Raw genomic sequence first — 22,216 nt, 5'->3', positions numbered from 1 at the left:
GAACCAATTTTTTTTTTTTTTTTTACCTATTTGAGGCTCTTGTACACAATCACCAGCCCAGGACCTTCCGTCCTCTTTTCTTTCTCTAAACCGAAGCCTGCTTCCAGGAAAGCATCTGATAAATTCACTTGCATCAAGCAGGATGTTTTTGTTCAGTTGCTAAGTCAAGTCTGACTGTGACCCCATGAACTGCAGCAGGCCAGGCTTCCCTGTCCTTCGCTATCTCCTGGAGTTTGCTCAAACTCATGTCCATGGAGTCAGTGATGCCATCCAACCATCTTATCCTCTGTTGCCCCCTTCTCCTCTTGCCCTAAATCCTTCCCAGCATCAGGGTCTATTCCAATGATCTGGTTCTTCAAATCAGGTGGCCAATGTATTGGAGTTTCAGCTTCAGCATCAGTCCTTGCAATGAATATTCAGGGTTGATTTCCTTTAGGATTGACTGGTTTGATTTTCTTGCAGTCCAAGGGACTCTCAAGAGTCTTCTCCACCGCCACAATTCAAAAACATCAATTCTTCAGCCATCTTTTATGGTCCAAATCTCACATGCATACATGACTACTGGAAAAACCATAGCTTTGACTTTGTTGGCAAAGTGGTGTCTCTGCTTTTAAATACACTGTCTAGGTTTGTAATAGCCTTTCTTCCAAGAAACAAGTGTCTTTAAATTTTATGGCTGCAGTCACCATCTCCAGTAATTTTGGAGCCCAAGAAAATAACATCTGCCACTGTTTCCACTTTTTCCCCATCTATTTGCCATGAAATGATGGGAGTAGATGCCATAATCTTAGTTTTTGAATGTTGAACTTTAAGCCAGCTTTTTCACTCTCCTCTTTCACCCTCATAAAGAAGCTCTTTAGTTTCTCTTCATTTTCTGCCATGAGTGGTATCATCAACGTATCTGAGGTTACTGAAATTTCTCCCAGTAATCTTGATTCCAGCTTGTGATTCATCCAGCCATTTTGCATGATTTACCCTGCATATAAATTAAGTAAGCAGGGTGTCAATATACAGCTTTGACATACTCCTTTCCCAATTTTGCACTAGTCAATTGTTCCATGTAAGATTCTAACTGTTGCTTCCTGACCTGCATACAGGTTTCTGAAGAGGCAGGTAAGGTGGTCTGGTATTCGCATCTCTAAGAAATTTCCACAGTTTATTGTGATCCACACAGTCAAAGGATTTAGTGTAAACAATGAAGCAGAAGTAGTTTTTTTGGGGGGGGATTTCCTTGCTTTTTCCATGATCCAACTGATGTTGGCCATTTGATCTCTGATTCCTCTGCCTTTTCTAAATCCAACTTGTACATCTGTTAAGTTTTTGGTTCATGTATTGTTGAAACCTAGCTTGAAGGATTTTCAGCATTATCTTGTTAGAATGTGAAATGAACACAGTTGTATGGTAGTTTGAACATTCTTTGGCATTGATTTCCTTTGGGATTGGAATGAAAACTAACCTTTTCCAGTCCTGTGGCCACTGCTGAGTTTTCCAAATTTGCTGTCATAGAGTGCAGCACCTTAACAGTATCATCTTTTATGATTTGAAATAACTCACTTGGAATTCCATCACCTCTACTAGCTTTGTTCATTGAAATGTTTCCTAAGGCCCACTTGACTTCACCCTCCAGGATATTTGGCTCTAGGTGAGTGATCATACCATTATGATTATCCAGATCACTAAGACTTTTTTGTATAGTTCTTCTGTGTATTATTGCCACCCTCAAGCAGAATGAACAGCTGGTTTTCTTCTGGAGAACATGTGCATTGGGAAGACTTCAAGCAAAAGGGATGGGTCTCTGTGCAACTTCAGAGATAAGTTAGGTAAGAGGCAAGGGACCTGCCTGGGGGCAGCCAGGGCTGGGGGGAGGAGGGAAGGTAGGCAGGAATGTGGGCAGGAAAGCAGGGCAGACGGGGAAAGCATACAGGTCAAGGGGAGATGGGGAAAGAATAAAGGCAAGAAATTTGACGGTGCTGGTGTCAAGTGATGGTGGCTTGACCAGTTTGCCAACCTGCGACCCTGAAGCTCAGTGTTGGCTGAGTAGAACTACAAAGCAATTCACTCCTTATTTGTTGAGATGGCCAAGAATCTCTCAGAAGAGATGTTCAGAACCAGGCTGGCTGAGAACTGATACTGCCAGATGCTGCAGCAGCCAAAATATTTACTGTGAGGCCCACACTGTTTGGGAAGAGGCTGAACGTACATTCCTGTTGCAGACCTTGGTGGGTCCTGCCTCCTCTGCTGTTGGCCTCTGTGACTCACCGGGTGACTTACCGCTTATCTCTGCGGGGATTTATCTCCCTGAACCAGCCTCCCCTCTGGCATTCCAGTGAGAGATTCCCTATGTCGAAAGAAGTCCTGACTGCATTTCTGGGAGAACAGCCCTGTCTTACTTTCCATGTAATGTGAGGAGTTGAGACTCAAAAACAGTCTTGTGAGGTGAACAGAAAAGCAAGCATGCTGTTTATACGTGGGGAAACTGCAAAGGACCGTCCTGTCCCAGGTTTTCAGGGCCCCAGCAGGAACCTGGACCTTGAAAGACCTGTGTCTTTCTAACTCAGTAGGGACTGTCAGTTCACCTGGAAATGACCTAATGACTCATGCAAGATCACATAGTTTCTTGCTGCCTCTAAAATCAAAATGTTTTTCTATAAAATCACAATTTAAACATCAAAAGAAGAATCCTCAAGGGGAAAGAGGATTTCTCCCCCCTCCCCATCCTTTTTTTTTGTTGCAAAGCACTCATTTTAGTTAGATAATTTGAATCTCTGGGTGATAGACTGATTCTGTCAAAAAAAATTTAATGACTTTCTCATTTTACAAATAATGTTTATTGCAGAAACTCTGGAAATTTTAGAAAAACACCAAGGGGAAGATAAAAATCACCTGCAATTTCCCATTCAGGTGTAATTGTTATATAATTGTTATAACAATGATAACAGTATAATTGCTGTTGACATTTTGATATCCCATCTTTTTTTCAGGCACCTAGAACCTTCTTTAAAGAAACTGAAAAAAATGTGGTATAAACTGATTAATAATTTGCTTTTTCATTTATCATTTCCATGACCATTTTTCTCACGATTCAGTTTTTTTCAGAGCACGTTTGATCCACTGCATACTATCCTATGAATGACGTACCTAATTCATTTAACCCATTGGAGGGATTTTTAGATTGTTACTTTTTTTTTTTTTAAAAACTTCCACAATGGACATCCTTGATTTTATCTAGTGATAAAATCTAAAATCTAGTGATGTTTTCACCCAGTGATTTGTCTTGAGTGTTGGTTTGCAAAAAATTTAAAATGGGGGCAGATAGACAGGTATTAGGCATTAGCTTGATTTTTGTCAGTTGGCAAGGGAGAGAAGTGAGGCCTCTGGTTTCAAGTGTCTCCTCTGTAAAGGGCCCCTCCTTCTGATGTGCTCTCAGTTCTGCTCCTCTAACGTGGCCTTCACATTATTCATCCTGTCAGACTCCTCTGGAGCTGCCATTGCTTTCAGCTGTCATCCCCTGCTCCCCCTGGTCCCTGCCTTGTGGGGATGACTCTCATCACAGCCCTCCTGGTCTTGCCGGCTGTTGATGAATGTTTTCTGTGTCTCAACTCAGTGCTTGAAAAGTTATTTCTAAGAGCAGCACGTCCTTGAGGGATCCTTGTCACGGTATCTGAAGTCAGGTGCACAAAACTCTTTGGCAAATCACTGTATGGTTGGTTTTCCTGTGGGTGCAGCCTGCTGCCCTGCCAGAACCACTCTCGCAAGTGGCGGGAAGCCCAGGGGTAATTAACAACAGGTGACCTCGGGGTTTCCTCTCATTCCCTCGCTGGACCAGGCTAACATCTTCTTCTCATCGGGTACTATTAGTTGGTGAGTTCTAATACAAGGAGAACAACTGGGTTGATCATTATTTCCAAGTTATAATTCAAGAAACAGATGAAGAGAGGTCATAAAATCAAATAAGGCCTAACTGAGCACCTTTTAAAATTAAAAAAAAAAAAAAAAAATAGAATCTCTTGGGTTGCAGGCTTCTAAAAATAGTTTCCAGCACCGTCCTTCACCTTCACAATGATTTTTGTCTTCACTTCTAAATCTGAACAGCACAGAGCAGCAGAATTTATACATTAAGTTCTTAAGACAACAGACAGCTCATTTATTCTTAACAGTGGTGGGATTTGACTGTTTACCATGTTTGATTCGGAAATACATTTGGGCCCACTTTGCTGAGATGACATAGATAGCTTATTGATAACCACAATGTCTTTTTTTTCCTGAACTTTTTCTTTTTTTTGCATTTGTTTACCTCCCCATTTATTTACTTTTATTTTAAAATTTTATTTTTAATTGAAGGATAATTGTTTTACAGGATTTTGTAGTTTTCTGTCAAACATCAACAAGAATCAGCCATAGGTACACCCATGTCCCCTCTCCCCCAAACCTCCCTCTCGTCTCCCTCCCCATTCCACCCCTCTAGGTTGTCAGAGAGCCCCGTTTGAGTTCCCTGAGTCATACAGCAATTCCCATTGGCTATGTTTTACATATGGTATTGTAAGTTTCCACGTTGCTTTCTCCAAACATCTCATCCTCTCCCTCCTCCCCTCCCCCCATGTCCATAGGTTGGTTCTCTATGTCTGTTTCTCCTTGCTGCCCTGCAAATAAATTCATCAGTGCCATCTTTCTAGATTCCATACATATGTGTTAGTGCCTTTTTAAAATTTTTTATTGAAATACAGTTGATTTACAATGTCATGTTAGTTTCAGGTATATAGCATAGTGGTTAAGTTACACATATACATAAACATAGACGTTCTTCTTTTACATTCTCTTCCAGGACGGTGTCCTTCTTGTGAAGGACAAGATGACTGCAGCCCCCCACCCCACTCAGAGACGTGTGAGAGACTTCCACGCTTATCATCTCCTGTCCATTCATTCACAAAGTCATTTATTCAAACATCTGAGACTCTCCTATGTGCCAGGCAAGAAAAAAAGCCCTCAGTCTTCTAGGTGGGAGACAAATAAATACATAACAATGAAACTCTTACAAGGGAAAATAAAGCCAAGTTGAGATAGGCGCGTGTGAGGAGGGTCTGGGGGAGGTATTTTAGATCTGCTACTTAGGGAAGGGGACTTCCCTGGTGGCTTAGTGGTAAAGAATCTGCCTGCCAATGCAGGAGACCTGGGTTTGATCCCTGGGTTGGAAAGATTTTCTGGAGAAGAGATGGCTACCTACTCCAGTATTCTTGCCTGGGAAATCCCATGGACAGAGAAGCCCGGTGGGCTACAGTCCTTGAGGCCGAAAAGAGTCAGATACGACTGAGCAACTCAACAACTACTACTTAGAGAAGGCCTCCAAATTTAGGCAAGTGGCATTTAAGGTGGCAAGATCAAGTCACAGAAATAGCTTATCTGGGGATGAAGAAGCAAGGACGAGGCCTCAAGACGGTAAGGGCTCTGAGAGGGAACCGGTGAGGTTCCCTGCTCAGGCTGAAGCTCTGAGCAAGAGTGTGGCGGGAGGCCTGAGGGAGTTTGGCAGGTCAGGGAGATCCTACAGGCCACGGGAAAGATCTAGATTTTTATTGTTGGCGAGCAATTGTTTGGAGGTGGCCCTGAGGCAGGGGGAAGCTGGTGACCCTGAGGGGACCTTGGTCAGCTCTACCATGCTGTATTCCAAATGCCATTCACTGTACACTCTGGGGCCCCTGAACCCAGTGGTGACCACCTTGAGTCCCAACATGCTGGGAGCATTTAGTGACTTTTTTTTAATTGACCTGTATAGTTGATTTACAATGTTGTTACTTTCTAGTGTACTGCAAAGTGATCCAGTTAAACATATATGTGTCTCTATTCTTTTCCATTATAGGTTATTACGAGGTATTAAATATAGTTTCCTGTGCTATACAGAAAGTCCTTCTTATCTGTTTTATAGATAGTAATGTGCATCTGCTAATTCCAACCTCCTAATTTACCCTCCCCCACCTCTTTTCCTTCCTGGTAAACAAGTATTTCTCACAGTTCTGGAAGCTGGAAGTCTGAGATCAGGGGCCAGCATGGTCGGGTTCTGGTGAGACCCTCTTTGGGGCTGCAGACTGCCAACTTCTCCTAGCATCCCCATATGATGGAAAGCAGAGAAGCAAGCTCTCCTGTGACTCTTAGAAGGGCACTAATCCCATAAATGGGGATTCCACCCTCAGGACTTCATCTTATCTTAATCGCCTCCCAAAGCCCATCTCCTAAAACCATCATGTGGGGTAGGGGGACTAGGGTTTCAACATATGCATTTTTGGGGGTCACATATTCAGTCCATGACACATGATGTAATGTAAACTCAGATCACATTGGCTTGAAAGCCTGTTTTTCTTACTGTACATCATGTTGTCTAGTCTTTTCTGATTCCTCCGTTCATTCATCAAAACACTGAACGTTTGTTGTGTCTGGTGCTATGCTAGGCACACACTAGGGATTAGACACAAGAGACAATTCTTGCCTTCAAGTGTCTTACAATCAAATGGGCTGTTCAGAATCCATACTGCATCTGCCAGAAAGGAGTGAAATTATAACATAGCCTCTACCACCCATACACGTACCCGCACTCCCACACACCATCTGAGATTTTCTGAAATGGAGATTTGTTTTATTTTTCTCATTACAGGATGCTGGCAGCTGCCAGGCAGGGTGGGCCACGGCCAGGCATGAAAACCAGCCACTGCCCCATTTGTCCTCAGATGACATTGGTACTACCAATTCAGTTGGATTATCACTTAAATTTGGATCTTTGTCACTTAAAAAAATCTTCCAAGAGCTCACTGTATGGGGCAGGGCTGAAATGATAAGGTATCGGTGTGGAAGCCTGCCAGTCACGTGGAGAGCAGCACGAACCCCGGGTGCTCAAAGAAGTGTCAGAGTCCAGCATGGGGCTCACTCACCCTCCGCCAAGGGCCACAGTTCAGGTGGAGGACAGACAGCTCTATCAAGACCTTCCAGATGGCTTCTCAGAAAATGCGGGAAGCTTCCAGTGATATCTTATTCAACTCAGGAAAATAAGAACCACCAATTTAAACACATAGGCAGACACCCCAATATCCTTCCATATGCCTCAACACCATCTCAAGTATAATAGCACCCGAGATAGTCTCAGTGTCAGTACCCCGCTTGTGTCCTTCAGAACAGTCACGATACTATGTAATTATTTGGTTTGCTTGTTTTCGTCTTTCCTCCAAAATGAGGTTATCTTTTCATTGCTGTTTCCCCAGCAACTGGCAAAATGCCCGGAGCAGAGCTGGATCGTCAGTAAGGGTGGGGGGAAGGGCATATTTCTGAGAAGGCATTTACTTATTACCAGTGACCAAAGCGATTTGGAACGGTCTTCAGTGTCTGAGAAACGGACTCAAAAGTTTTATGGTAATGATGATGAAATAAGTGCTGTATTGATATCTAAGTAAATATATGCTATTGTCAGTTCTTTAAAAAATAGTAATAATGCAAAATGTGATTTTTTATCTGACAAAAATTTTTATTAAAATTTATAGGTATGATTTGGTATTATCTTTTAGGACTTGGCAGTTTTCTTTACTCAATGGCATCACAGAAGGAAGAAATATACATAATAAGCGCAAATCAGATAGTCTGATATTTGGGGATCTTTGTACAATTCTCCCAGAATCTCTAATCCATTAACTGAAACCTCTCACTAGACAATGTGTAGGTTCTGAATAATTTAAAGTCACACCAACGTAGCGTGGAGCTAAATGATCAGCCTGGTTGGAAGGGAAGCAGCCAGCATGGGAGTAACGCGGCTGTAATCCTGTGGTTTAGGAGCTGGTCTGAGGGGCTGCCTTCTGGGCAGCTCCTTGCAGGGTGAGAGCATCAGCTTGGAACAGGTGGGTCCATTAGAGCTCTGATATCATGCTTCCCTGGGCAGGTCACGGATGCTCTCTGGGTCTGAGCTTCCTCATTTGTAAAGTGGGGATGACAGACACCGCTACCTGACATGAGGAGGAAAGCACGTGTGTCTCATGCTCAGTGGACGCAAGGTACAGGGCGCAAGTCTCAGCTGGCTGGTGCTGCTGAGACACCACCACAGACTGGCAGGGTTAGGACAGCAAACGTTTCTTGCTGGCAGTTCTGTAGGTTGGAAAGGCTGAGACCAAGGTGCAGCCTGGCAGAAGGGATGCTCAAGCTCTCTGGGGCCTCTCTCCTTTATAAAAGGCGCTCATCCCAATCACAGGGGTCCACCCTCATGACCTCATCCCCTCCCAATCCCACCACCTTAGGTTTCAACACAGGAACTTTACAGGGACACAGACATGCAGACCACAGCGGTGCTCCCCACCTGACTCCCTTCTAGAACTCCTGAACCGAGCTGTGTGCCTTCAGCGGTCTGAAGCATCAGGGCTGCTCAGCTCAGATGGGAAGAGAAACTGCTGCATCTACAACCGTACTCCCTTTCTGGTGCTTTTATTCCATCGGTGTGTCTTTTTCTTTTTAATCTGAACTTTGTACTTGCCTCTTCTGCCTTTCCATCTTCAGAAACCTCATCACTGATCCCACTGCAGGTCTTGGGACACAAGACACATGCACTTTGATCTTGGGTCAGTGTGGACACTTGGCAGGTACTTGAATCCTTGACCTCCTTTCATAAAGGGCCACATTTAAACCACTGCCCATCTATTCTTTTCTGTACTGAGATATATTTAAAACATACTCTAAGTTCTTTCTCAAATATATTCTCCAAACATCAGGCCCATGACCTAAGTTTTCAGACTCTAAAGCCCTGTCTTTGGTTTGGAGGAATTCTTCAGAAGGTCTGAGTCCTCTTTGAGTCTGCTCCCTCTTATGATTCCCCTCAGGTTTTTTTTTTTTTTAATATTTATTTATTTGGCTGCACTGGATCTTACTTGTATGTATATGTGTGTGTGTGTATATATATATATATATTTTTTTTTTTTTTTTAAGTTGTGGCATGTGGGACCTAGCTCCCTGACCAGGGATTGAACCTGGGCCCCCTGCATTGAGAGCTCAGAGTCTTAGCCACTGGACCACCGGGGAAGTCCCATGCATGACTCCCTTCATTTTATGACATGAGTGCCAATTCTTGTTGTAATCACCCTCTTGTTCCTCCTTAGCTCTGCTGGAAAGGGAGAAGAGGAGGCGGGCATCTGGACAAGAGGCATGGCTACCAATGGTTCTTTTAAGGCTAATTACTAGGAAGGAAGGAAGGCGTAATTCCAGAGAAAGAACCCTGGGAACTCTGAGCAACATTCTCCACATTTATCAATGGGAACACCCAAATTACACTCTCCTCCCACTTTACCTCTTATTTTAAAAATAAGCTGTTTCTCCCACACATCCAATAGTTCTGTGAAATGTGTTGTGTCTCTCCGTACTTGTTTCCTGAACTTGGAATGCTGTCTCCCTAGCAACCTTCAGCCACCATCTACTGGAATCCAGGTCATCTCTGAAGACTCAGATTGAACGCGCTCTTCTTAGTCACCTTGCTAGAAGGATTCTCTCTCCCGGGTCTCTTATGGTTCCTGTCAACGTCATGCTCCCACCACAAACCATCCTGTGCGGGAGTCATCTGTGTGTATGTCTGATCCCAGTCTAGAAACGGTTCCTCTGGGGACTGGCATTTCTCACACATCCCTGTTTGCCCAGTACCCCTCAGCCCTCTGCATTAGGTGCTCTCCCAGCGAACCAGATGGTCAACACAAAACACACTCACGGGAGATACAGGGGATGGTGAGCACTAGGCAGAAGAGTTTGGATGATCTGAGAAAGTGGATGCCCACTGACCACCACGATTGGCTCTCTGTCACCACGCCAGTCACGGGGTCCCACTCTGCTTGTTCCTACAACTTCTGTCCCGGAGCCCAGGATGTCTTCATAAGCTGGGTGCAACATCTCACACAAACTATGGCAAAAGTCAGCCTGGGAACTTTCTCGCTTGGGGTAAGTGCCATAAATATGTTGGGAAAGATAGAGAATGAAGCTCATAAAAATGTCAAGGTCAACACAGATGAGTTTTAAATCTACGCCTGGAATGAGAATTAGTGAGAGCAGAGAGCAAACCGAGGCAAGCACTATTCTGCTGCCATCTCCACGGAGGGCACTATTCTCCAAACTGATACTGAAGAGGAGAAGCTATTAGTATTTGAAATCCTGGACTGATAAGGGAAGAGTGTGAGACATCTGTTTAAAATCAGTTCACGTGAAACATACCCACGTCTGTGGACGGATCACAGAACTACCAGCAGGGCTCTGCAGGAATGATGCGACAGACCAGAAACCGATGAACCTGCCGTTTTCCCAAGAGGGAATAAAGCAGATTCCAGAAATTCCAAAATAGTAGTGTAATGTAAAACTTGGACAAAATTTGGAATAATACAGTCGTACTCCCAACAATTGCTGGTTTCTTTTCAACTTTTTTAAATTAAAAAAAAATTGTTTTTATTTGGCTGCATCAGATCTTCTTTGTGGGCATGCAGACCTCTTGGAATCTTCCTACACCAGGGATTGAACCCATGTTCCCTGCGTTGTAAGGCAGATTCTTTACCACTGAGCCACCAGGGAAGTCCACTTTTCAACTCTTTCGATTCAACTAAGTATCCTACCCAAGAACTTCCTCTCCTTTGTGATAGGATTGTTAGAGCAACTAGTCAAGGAACTAACAGTAAAACAACAGCTGATCTTTAGAGAGACCAGTGGTATGGACTGAAGGTAATAGATAACACAGAATTCATGCTTTGCTGGATGTGGCTCCAAGAGCTTTGTATACTTTATTTATCTATTTAACCCTTGTAATGAGTCTGTAAGGTAGGTACTGACTTTATCCCAATTGGGTAGATGGAACACTGAGGCCAAGTTAAAGCAATTTGCCTAAAGGTCATACAGATAGGATTCCAGCCAGGCAGTGTGGCCTCCAAGCTGTGCTTCCCACGTTAGGCTACACTGCCTTCCCTGTAAATGGCAAGGCTGCTCAGAAGGGTAACTGGGAATCCTCCCTTTTCCATACGGGTGTGTGAACTTGCCCTTCCACTTCCATACAGATGAGAGAAAAGGGTGGAAACCATCTGGCCTACTCTGCCCTCTGACTCACTCACTTCTCTCAAGGAAAGAGGGCGACTTTCTGGTTGCCAAAGTTGGAGATATGATTGAGCATCGTAGGCATCAGGGCACAACCTGACACAGAAAGGGAGCTTGTAGCTAAAGCTGGGTAAATTCCAGGGCTGATATTCAAAACCTCTTAATCATCAGTTCATCACCACACCAACACACTAGGGCAGCCACAACCACCAGTGAGCTGGAGCTGACCGTGGTATGTCAACAGGGTATTCGGAGAGCCCTATTGCTATCTTTGTGTCACCAGCCAGCCTCCTCAGTGACAGATAAACTATGCTGGTTTCCATCAGTCTGGTTTTGATGTCCTTTTAATTTGTTCTGGACTCAGAGGGGAAGGACAAGGATGTAAGTAATCATTACCACCAAACCCCAACAATCCTCTGCACTTTTCAAATGATATTCCCAATACTAAATTCAGTTTCTGATGACATTTTGAAGGTGATATTGACAAACCAGAACACACTCAAAGCCAGGGTCAGGCCTGCACTAGTAACCGTGTGGTATGAAGTGGAGGAAGGGACGATAGGCTGTTCATTTCCTCACTCCCATGGGTATGGATGGACTCAGTAAGTCAGACTGGGGAAGGTGTGGGGGGTGGGGGTGTGTGGCGTGGGGCAGGACCTGGGACGTGAACTGGTCTTTGGCAAAGAAACTGACAGAGGTGGGCCCCTGTTACTCTAAACTGGGGGTCACAGAACTACAGCCACAGGTCTTCTGTTTTGCAAATAAAGTTCTACTGGAACATAGCTAGGGCCCACCATTTACATATTAACTGTGTAATTACCTGTGTATTAGGCTGCTTTTGAACTCTACAAAAAGTGGTTGAGCAGTGTGGTCTGCAAAGCCTAAGACGGGTAGTAGCTGGCTCTTTCCAGAAAAAATGTGCAGACTTCTGGTCTAGATCTAGGAAAGTAATTGTAACAGCTTGGGGAAAGGAAGGGGGAGGGGAGGGAAGAAAAAGGAGTGGGCTCAGAGCTGGGGTCTTTAGTATGGAAACCAGGGAAGGCTTAGAGGAAGGAACTGGGATGCAGCCACCACCATGCATAACAATGTGGGGATCCCTCCTAATGTGAGCTGAGCCACAGTATAACCTTCCAAACTGAATTATTTACATAGTTTTTTTGGGTGACTTTCTAGATGGTGAAGAAAAGAAGACTTTTCTCCAGTCTTTCAGAATTAACAGCATATTAACAATGTAAAACCAAGCACAGGTAATCAAAAACGTTTTAATGATTAATTTTAGACATTATTTAACATTGTGGGTATATCCAGATGAGCTTAAGCACACTTTGACAGCACACTATTGAATGTTATAGTTTCTGTGTTGAAATATGTAAAGACATTCTCAAACTAGTACCTAGGAAGACATACATTTACAAATATACACATTCTAGATTTGATAAGGTAAATGTAAACAGATGCCGTGACTCCTTCCAAACAGAAAACCCACAAGACTAATTAAGAGAACCCAACTGGCTCCCTGTAATATGAATGTGCAAAATTAAAGCATGATAAACTGATATTTACATAAATATCAAACCATTCATTTATACATTGTCAATGACTTTCTCAGATGTGTCACGAGTGGTTCAATGAATGTATTTTTCCTCCTGTGGAGAAGGTATTCAGAGGCTAAATTCCAACACTTTAAAATGACACACACACAAAACAGTCTATCTGTTTGACCCCTGCTTCTAGGGTATGAGACATGATTTTATGATAAGCAGTCTTATTTTTAAACAAGCGTTTCTAAATAAATCTTTAGAGTCGGAGCAGGGAAAAAAAAACCTTACAGGTGCTATTAGATTCACATTAACCAAACCATCTCTACTCAGTTCTCCAGTTTTCTCATGCTGCAGCTATCTGCTTAATTTTACCTTGAATTTTTCTAAGGTCCTTGCCACCCCACCCTTCCCCATTCATTACGGTAAGCTAGGCACATTTTCAAAGGAAGTTTGTGTCAAAACAGATAGATAGCAGTAGAGAAATCAATCCGAATTTGGACCCTGGCAACTGGTCCCCCCACTGCTCATCTATGGGCCTCTGTCAAATGGTTAACTATTCAGTTATGTCTCTTGAAAAGTATATATCTTCTCTAAGTGGAAAGCAAAATGGGCTTTGTTTCCTGTATAAAAACACTTACACTTCTGACATTTAAAACGGCCTACTCATCCTACACACTTCCTGAAATCTTGAAGACAAAGAATATATATTTAAGTTTCATCAAGACTGCTTTAGCTCCTCCCTCCCTTTTTACATTATTAATAGTGGCACTCAAAATAAAAAAATAAGATCTGTTAAAAAGTTAAACTGACTGTTCCACTAGATCTGAACCTGTCTGATTTAAAGCCAACATTACAAAAACTGAAGGTGCCGATTTCACACGGACAAGTCACCTGAAGTTCTGTGTCACACATTAAGTTTCATAAATCATGGTTGTTGATTTTTCTGAACAGAGCTATAAGAAATGAATAAAAACTTGAAACATACCCTAATTGAACTAATAAGCTTTGGGCCCTGCTTTTTCAATTTTAAGGCATGTGTGTTTCTCTACTGTAACAACATTATACAAATTTACAATCACATGCATGATCTACAGTTAAAAAAAAAAAGAGTTTGGATTACAGTGTTATTAAATTGTGAATCACAATTCAGCACCTATCATGTTATAACTAATAAGGCAACAGCAGTGTCGTGTACTACAATAACACGCCCTCCACAGTCTAGCGCAGGGGTCGGTGAGAGCCCAGAAATGTTAAAAAATCTTATGCCTACTTGGATAATCTGTCTACGTTTTCTAGGGGTTTGGAATTGATGGAAGAGGTCCTACGTGAGTCACACTATTGTAGGCTGACTAGTTACAGCAGCTGTTAACGAGCATCGGGCACAACTCAGATGTGCTTACAATCAGACGATGTGGTTCAGAGGCTGCCAACCCTTGGACCTCAGTCCTTCCGCTGCTTCCTCGGCTTCACATTGTTCTCCAGGGAAGAAAAGCCGCTGGTGTGGCCGTTCACAGCGGCCACGGAGCCGTTCTGGTGGTCCTTTTGGCGCTCTCTCCTCCGGGAGACCCCCTTCTTGTTGTAGGTCTGCAACACAAAGGGCAGATGGGAGCCACGGCGGGGGTGGGGGTGGGGGTGGGGCCTGGCCACATCCCTAATGCCAGGGCGAGAGCCTCTGGGGACCAGTGCCACCATATTGAGAAGCAATGTCTGTGCCCAAGCAACCTGGAAAATGTTTTGTTTTTTTTTTTTTTGCCACTGGTTTCAATCATTCTTTCATTTTCTGAGGCTCAGCCTGGGTATGTTCACTGAGTCATGGGCAGAGGTATGGATGTTATTTGACGATTAGACTGAAAATACAATTCACACTTCACTCGGCTCTGCCCTGCTGTCTCCTGCTGTCTCTCACATCCTCTGCCTTCAAAACTGTCTCATAAAAAAAAAAAAAAAACAAAAAACAAAAACTGTCTCATGGCTTTAGCAACTGTCTTGGCCCTTTACTTACAAAAGCACTCTGCCATGAATGGCAGTCAAAACAGGTGTGACTTCAGCTTTGTTGGGCCCCATCTTTTCTTTAATAACCTCCCTTGTATCTGTCATTGCCCTGAAGTGCAGCATGAGCTACCAGCCAGGCAGGAGGAAGATGCAACCCAGAGCTGCCACCCCAGATATGTCTGGGAAAAGGTGTCCGTCTGGAGGGGGCGCAGGGAGGCCAAATGTGCTGGGCAACCCCTGCCCTGGCATGGAGGGGGGTTGGTGCTGCTGCATGTGATCTGGCTTTCCTGCTTCTGCTCAGGGCCTCTTATTTTGCTCCTGACCAGCCCCTGTGCCTGCCCGGAGCCAGGCCCAGCTCACAGAGCAGGGACACACGAGACCCAGGGGTAATGGGAAGTAGGAGAGTCAACAGTGACCACACAAGGTCAGGCTCCCCCAAAGCATCAGCCCTGAACAAACCCTTCTGTGGGCTGAAACCTATACCACATCATGCACTTGGGAACGATCTGCACCCCCAAGCCTGAGCAGTGTGGGGAGTAAGTGTAAGAAAACTGGGAAAAAGGGCTGATTTCTACTGTAGCTGGGGACTGTAATGGAAAATTCTTCAGATATTTAATTTAGCCCTGGAGTTTAGGGCAGTGGGGCTGAGAGACTGAGATTGAGACTCATCTACGCCATGTCTGCAGCAGCCCCAGGGAAGCAGAACGGGACAGCTCTGCTTTCCCACAGGGACCTGGAACCTCTTGTGCCAAAGCCCCAGAACTCCAAGGTCTGGCCAGACTTCAGCACCTTCCACAGTGGCAGTGACCCCACCTCCACCCTGCTCCCGCCAAGGCAGGGGCTCCTCAATAAAGGAGTGAATGAGGGCCTTGGCTGCAAAGACCCCAAATCCCAATCACCACAGAAGAGTGAGATTTACCTGAATGTAGAAGTTTGTGAAGAGGGTGATCAGAGAAATCATGTATCCAATCTGGAAATACAACCAACCGAGAGGGAAGGTGCACGGCCAGATGACCCCACAGCTGGTCTGGATGATGGTCAGCACAAACTGAAGCTGGGTGGGGAGGAGACATAGCTGAATATGTGGCCAGGGCCCACGGTCAAGGCGTCTGCCAAATGGGCGCTCTACCCTGCACCCCCGAGTCTGGGAATGAACACTTACTAACCTTTCTGTAGGTACAGAGGTCATTTCAAAATCATGAGGCATATGCTAAACATATCCCAAACCTCTTACGCATCTGCGTTTGTCTTATGTGTACACTCCTCCCTTTCCAACTGCTGCAGTCACCTTCTCTAAAGCTCGGGGAATAGCCAGCAATGCTTTCATTGTATATTTGGAAGTTCTAGGAGTAGATTTACAACATACACACATCAAAATCCTTATGTTGTACATGTAAACTTATATAGTATTATATGTGAATTAGCTCTCACTGAAGCTGGAAGAAACGAAAAAAGGAAAAAAGAGAAAACGTTTTAAAAAAACCCAACACACACACACACACACACACACACTTCAGAAATACAGTACAGGAGATGAAACCATACTTTTTGCTAATTCTTCATAAAGGAAGGGTGGGCATGGAGTGTATGTTTAGAGGGACCAGGAACCTCACTGCAGGATATACAATCCCATGGGACCCTTTCCCCATCCTTATCCGTGGACCTTCTGATTTGGTGAAGGCTAGGGTTGGGAGACAGACTTACTTTCTTCCTAGGATATAGTGCTAATTCCATAGATTATTTCTGGTGGGTACATCTTGAGAAGCAGGGAAACGGCGAGAAGGGGTTAAGATAAGGGACAGCTGCTGGACGGGGACATTTAAGGAGTGAGTGGAGGACGAGGCTCCGCCCATGGGATTTCGGGCCACCTCTCAGTGTTTCTATGTAGGGAACTGTTTTTTTTGTTGTTGCTGTTGTTGTTTCCTTTTTTTAAGATAAGTATTCTAGACTGAGAAGCAACTGTAAGTGGCGCATAGAATAAATACAGGGAAACTGGGTGCAGTCTTCCACCTCAAAGGGCAGAGGCCAACAGGAGACCAGCTCTCCAGCCTGCTCTACATGTGGCTTCAGCAGAACCACACTACGTGCAGCAAGTCAACCCTGGCATCACTTCTCATGTGTAATGAGGAGGCAGATGAACAGTGACCCTTCCTCACAAGTGGGTGAGGGGACATAACAAGGATTGTCCGGCAGCCGGCAAAGAGGTGCTAATGAAACACCAAGCACAGAAGCAGCTCAGAAGGTCTTCTCAAATTTTTTTTCCCCAGATGGTTATTTTGCAACATTGAAGAATCACAACTGACACAGAGGGATCTGAATCAGCTTGGTTTCCTTAGAAAAGAATGTGTTAAGCAAGACCAGGGCTAAGAATTTAGTATCGAATATCAACAAGTCAGCTAGCCCTAGCCTATCGCCTCCGCATCCTCCTCTATAAAGTAGGGATAACAACATAAAATCAGGCTACTGGAACAATCCCTGTAAAACTGCTCGCTTGACATGAGCACGTGGTAAGCTCAAGGAATGTCAGCATTTGAACAGTAGTGATAGTATTAGTAATCAGTTTATGAAAGAAATCACAAAGGGAGAAGAAAAGGCTATATAGTATACTGACAACCAAGGAAAGCTTTAACAAGGACGGTGGGAAATAACCATCAAGTGCAAACAGCTGCTGGGACGTGGGCCCAGGAAGGGGGCTGTCACCCGGGGCACTGCAGTGCTATTCCCGCCACCACAAGGGCTGAGGGGTGGCCTGGCACCTGCATCCTTGCTGCCTAGTAACCTACTAGCACGCTGGGCTCTTCTGGTGGACTATAGTCCCTGGGGGGCAAAGAGTCAGACATGACTGAGGCGACTTAGCACACCCTGGACTCGCGCTCCTCCCAGCAAATCCTGGCACTCCTGGAAACACAGGTACACAGATGCACCTTGGATTTGGATTATAATTAGAAAACACGGACACACATGGATGTTCTGTGCACAAACTAAGAAGAAAGGGCTGGACTTAGGAGTCCGAGGATTAGGTTTAGTCTTTGTTCCCCGTTTCAACTAGCTGCCTGCCCACCGGCGTGGTGTCTCCATTGACTGAAATGGATGGAATTCCCCGCTCTGCTCACTTCAAGGTGTTTATCTGGATCGAGAGAGAGGGAGGATGGGAAAGGCACCTCTCAGGAGCTAGTCAACAACACTGAAGCCAGGAGGGCAGCAAGGGCAGCCCAGGAAGAGCTCAGTGCCCCCCAGGCGGTGAGTCCTGGCAGAAAGAGGCTGCATTACTCACCAGCTGGCCCTGCGTGATGTACTTCTTCCACCAGAGGTATGGCCGCATGGACGGGATGGACGACAGGCCGTAGTATGAGTACATGAGGACGTGGATGAAGCTGTTAAGTGTGGCGCCAAAGTAAGCTGTAGGAACAGAGGGAATTGGCGAGGAGGATGCGTCAGTGTTCTGTATGTGACAGGTAACAAAACCCAAGATTCTTTCTAAATTTAAAAATGAAAAAAAAAAAAAAAGTTTTTGAATAGGCAAACACTGCAGCAGCAAGCTGGCACTGCACGGGCATGTGACCAGAAATCAATTTCCACATGGGCAGGCAGCCATCAAGAGGCTTTAAGCCCAGGGTCAGCAGCCAGGTGGGGATCCAACCAGGAGTCAGGAACCACCCATCTCGCTCTGGCATCTAAAGGCTTTGCTGCCAGGCTGCCACCCACTTCCAGAGGATGCTGCCCAAGTGCCTCCGATACTGCATTGAAGCCTTGGGGAAAGACAGCCGCAAAGGGTGGGAAGCTCAAAGCTGGCCATCTCTACACATTTGCTGAGGTCTGGGGAGGAGGGCTGTGGTGCAGAGGCCATATATTCTTATCAGTAAGACAGAGTCTAGATCCCAGTTCCTTAGAGATGAGAGACCCATTATTTACGTCACAATTTGTCATTTCCAGTAGAATCACCCGGTCTTTTCTCAGACTCTCCGTCCTCTGCCCCCATAGCCAGCAACCAAGCAAAGCAACCAGCTTTCCCCTCCCTCTGTGGTCAGGCTGGGCTATGACAGTAACTGGGGGTGTGACCTTGGACGAGTCATATCCATTTTCTGGTTGTTTCTCATTTGTCATTCTGCGGGATCTGACATTTAAAGCCTTCTTCCATTGGGGCTTTCCAGGTAGCTCGGATAGTAAAAGAATCTGTCTGCAATGCAGGAGACCAGGATTCAATCCCTGGGCCAGGAAGATCGCCCTGGGAAAGGGAATGGCTACCTGCTCCAGTATTCTTGCCTGGGAAACTCCATGGACAGAGGAACCTGGCAGGCTACAGTCCTTGGGGTTACAAAGAGTTGGATAAAACTGGGTGACTAACACACTTTAAAATGTGGGCAGGTACCATTTCTATTAGAAAGTTAAGTCAGATAACCTACAGCCAGGGGGCGCGAGCTCTACCAACCCTTCTATTGTCTCAGGGTTCTCCCAAAGTGGAAGGAGCTGTACTTAGAAAGCCTATGCTGGTTCTAGATTCCTTTGACTGTGTGCATCCTGGTGGGCCAAGTTAATCAAGGGTGGTGCTATCCTGGGGGAAAACACGTGAGTAGACTGAGAGGATCAAGTTTGTTGGTGATGGATATCAGGAACTCTGACCGGGTCATATTAGCCCTCCTGGGCTGAACCTGACGGGGACAACCTCATCGTAAGGAACTATGGGATACTTCCAGACCACAAGCTTTCCATATCCTTCTTAGAGAATTTACTTCAAATGTTGGTGCTTGTCCCAGAAGCTGCCCAGCTAAACATGCTCCAGGAACGTGAGGGTCACTATGTCAGAGGATGTGCAGATGCCTTGAGGTACTGCAGTGAAAGCTTGTTCCCTGAAGCCCACTCCTTGGCACGATTCCATCTTCCTGGTCTGTCCCTGACAGTCAAACACCTTCCAAATGTGTATAGAAACAAGGATAAACAACCTGGAACAGAGAATTCTGCCCAGATTTGTTGAAGTGCCCCAGGCTGGGAATCTGGTCTTTCCCTCATCCTGCCGCATCAGCACAGGGTGTGCCCCAAACCAGAGAAAGGATCTGTTGGCTTGCTGAGTGCACAGGCCACGCAGACTGTCATTAAAGGCAATCTGGACACCATGGTCAAAGGCCTGACCCAGAAACCTGCAGAAGCAGCACCTTTCCTCTCAGAGCCTTAGTTTCAACTCAGCCTCCCTGCTCACACCTGTCCCCAAAGACGTTCAGACTCACAGTGGCCGCAGGGGACCCAGTTCATCACGAACCACCAGATGTTGAGCATGCTGGCGTGGTGATACACGTGCAGGACAGTGATCTGGTGGTTGTTCTTGCGGAGGATGAAGAAGAAGGTGTCCATGAACTCGATGAGCTTGGAGAAGTAGTACCACCACAAGACGCGGATGATCTAGGACGAAGGGGCTGTCAGCGTCTCCCGCCGGGTTGTGCGCCCACCCCGGGACCTCACCACCCCACTAGCCCCGCTAAAGCTAGTCTTTCTGCAGGGCCTTTGACCAGAACGCCTGGGGGGTGGGTGGGGGGTTGTGAAGGCAGGGCAAGCTCTACAAGGGCTTCATGCCCTTCACAATTTTTTAACAAATCCCTGTAGGCTGCCTGTTCCCTCTGGAGCCATTGGAGGAGGAAAACCACAAGAAAGGCACCTCCGATTTCAGGGGCTGGCATGGAGCAGGTGACAGGACACACGGCAGAGCGGGAAAGAAATCTGGATGTCCAGTGCTGTGCTGTGCCCAGTGAAATGCCGTACAGGAGGCTCTTCACGGGGGCTCTGAGGAAATGACTGCCAGGCTGAGGGTAGACTGCAGCCTTTTATTTAAAACAAAACCCTCAAAAATACTCCAGTATGGAAGCTGGCCTCTACAGATCACACCTAAAGGTGATGATTAAAGACATCACCTGATGAACCTGTTTATGTAAACAGAGAGCAAATACTGGTAAGCACATGCATGCTGTCTTCCCTGGAAGTTGTTAACAGGACTCACTTTTGCAGACAGGGAGATTTTAGTTCCCCTCCTATACTTTCCAGGCTGCTTAATTTCCCTTACCATGAGCACACACCGCTTTTAAAATTCTTTTTAAACAATGTCCACAGGGATTACCTGGATGGCCATCTTGTCTCTCGTACAATTTCTTTATTAAGAAAACAAAGAGCCAGTACCTTCATGTCCGCTTCTCCTCCACTGCGTGTGCCCTGACAGAAGAAGTTGTACTGGCCTTCCCATACTCCCGTCACTAACTGGGGAAAAAAGGGAGAGAGAGAAAAAGCCAGTCACCAACAAAATCAGAACCAGGAAACGCCCTATTCAATTAGACTTCATAGTTTGAGAATCCGTGCAGACTGTGGGCTGTGGGGAGTCAAGGGTGCTCTGGGCAAGAAAACCATGATGACAGGGGAGGGTGAACTGGGGGAGTTCAAAAGCCTAGGGACTCAATTTCCTGAAGGGTGGGCCCAGGGCCACTGCAGCCGCCCCTACAGGCCCTGCTTGGCCATGCTGCCTTTCTTCAGAACCCTCCGTCACAAGTACCTCCCCAATCCTGAGGCCCAAGGGATCCAAACATGTGTGGGCTCCTGCTCTGATCCGATCAGGGTCCTGCCCTGCCACGGCCTCAGGGGAAACCACTGGCTTTCTCAAACCTGAATGCGTAGGCCCAGAATGAAGTTAAGGACACATCGAAAGGCAGATGGATGGGTATCCAGCAGGTCTGGGGTGGGGCCCAAGAATTCCTATTTCTCGTAGGTTCCCAGGTGAACCTGAGGCTGGTCTAGAGCCCTCACTTAGAGACCACTGCTGCCAGCTTGGGGCAACTGAGTCCAGCCTCAGCCTCTTCACTGTTTTCTGTGTCACCTGCAGATCCATGGCTCAGACCTCTGAGAACTGAGCTGTGCCCACAATGCAGAATTCATCTGTGGCAGGGTGGGCACTGCAGTGCCACAGAGAGGACCCTGATGTGGGGGGCAGAGTGCAGGGTCGCCAGCTCCCTGTGGGGGCCTCAGCTGCCACACCAGGTCAGCACCTGCTGGGGGGTAACCTAAGGACCTGTTCCAGAGGGAAGGTGTGATCTGAGCCCCTGTGCATGTCCACTGTCTACCCACTGCGTCCCAGCCAGCCAGACACCCATGAGATGGGCCTCTTTCTCCATGTAGACTGCAGCTCACCACCTCCTTCTGAAGCTTTGGCGTCCTCAAGTGTTCCTGGTGGCCCTCCCTCTGGTGGTCAACGGGGCAGGGGAGGAGAAATCAGAGGTGGTCTACCTCATGCCTGAGCTCATCCGTGGATCCCAAACGAGGAACCGGCCCCTGGGCCTCAGTGTGTGGTTCTTGGCATGTTCCCCAGTCCAGATGCACGAGCACCACAAGGGAACTCAAGTGACATGCAAATGCCAGGGCCCCAGCTGGACTGTCAGAACCAAAACCCCAGAGAATCTAACACTGTGGTTTATAACGTGTGGTTCCCACCCAACAGCAGCCTCTCCCAGGAGCACCCAGGAATTTGCTAGAAATACAGAATCTCGGGCCCAACCCTAGACCCACCAAATCAGACATTGCTGGGTGTGAAATTCCATGGTGTAAGAACAGGCTGTTTAGGTAATTTTCGAGGCAACTCA

The 22,216-nt window shown here is 46.0% G+C and overlaps 1 protein-coding gene across 2 annotated transcripts in view; it reads right to left on the bottom strand.

The window, feature by feature from the left end:
• Positions 1-12,321: 12,321 nt before the first annotated feature.
• The window catches only part of ELOVL5 (ELOVL fatty acid elongase 5), a 73,356-nt gene continuing 63,461 nt past the window's right edge, over positions 12,322-22,216 (bottom strand). For both annotated transcript variants that reach the window (XM_006051111.3, XM_025268320.2), the window contains 5 exons: positions 20,769-20,846; positions 19,829-20,000; positions 17,881-18,005; positions 15,526-15,660; positions 12,322-14,198 (listed from right to left, as the gene is read on the bottom strand). In XM_006051111.3, the coding sequence (XP_006051173.1) occupies positions 14,055-14,198; positions 15,526-15,660; positions 17,881-18,005; positions 19,829-20,000; positions 20,769-20,846 (654 nt within the window). In that variant the 3' untranslated portion in view covers positions 12,322-14,054. The remainder of the gene's footprint in view (positions 14,199-15,525; positions 15,661-17,880; positions 18,006-19,828; positions 20,001-20,768; positions 20,847-22,216) is intronic.

This window comes from Bubalus bubalis, chromosome 2, assembly GCF_019923935.1.
Source record: "Bubalus bubalis isolate 160015118507 breed Murrah chromosome 2, NDDB_SH_1, whole genome shotgun sequence".
In the NCBI taxonomy this organism is placed as follows: Eukaryota; Metazoa; Chordata; class Mammalia; order Artiodactyla; family Bovidae; genus Bubalus; species Bubalus bubalis.
Note: the sequence above shows the minus strand (reverse complement) of the source record. Positions and strands in the feature narration are given on the sequence as shown.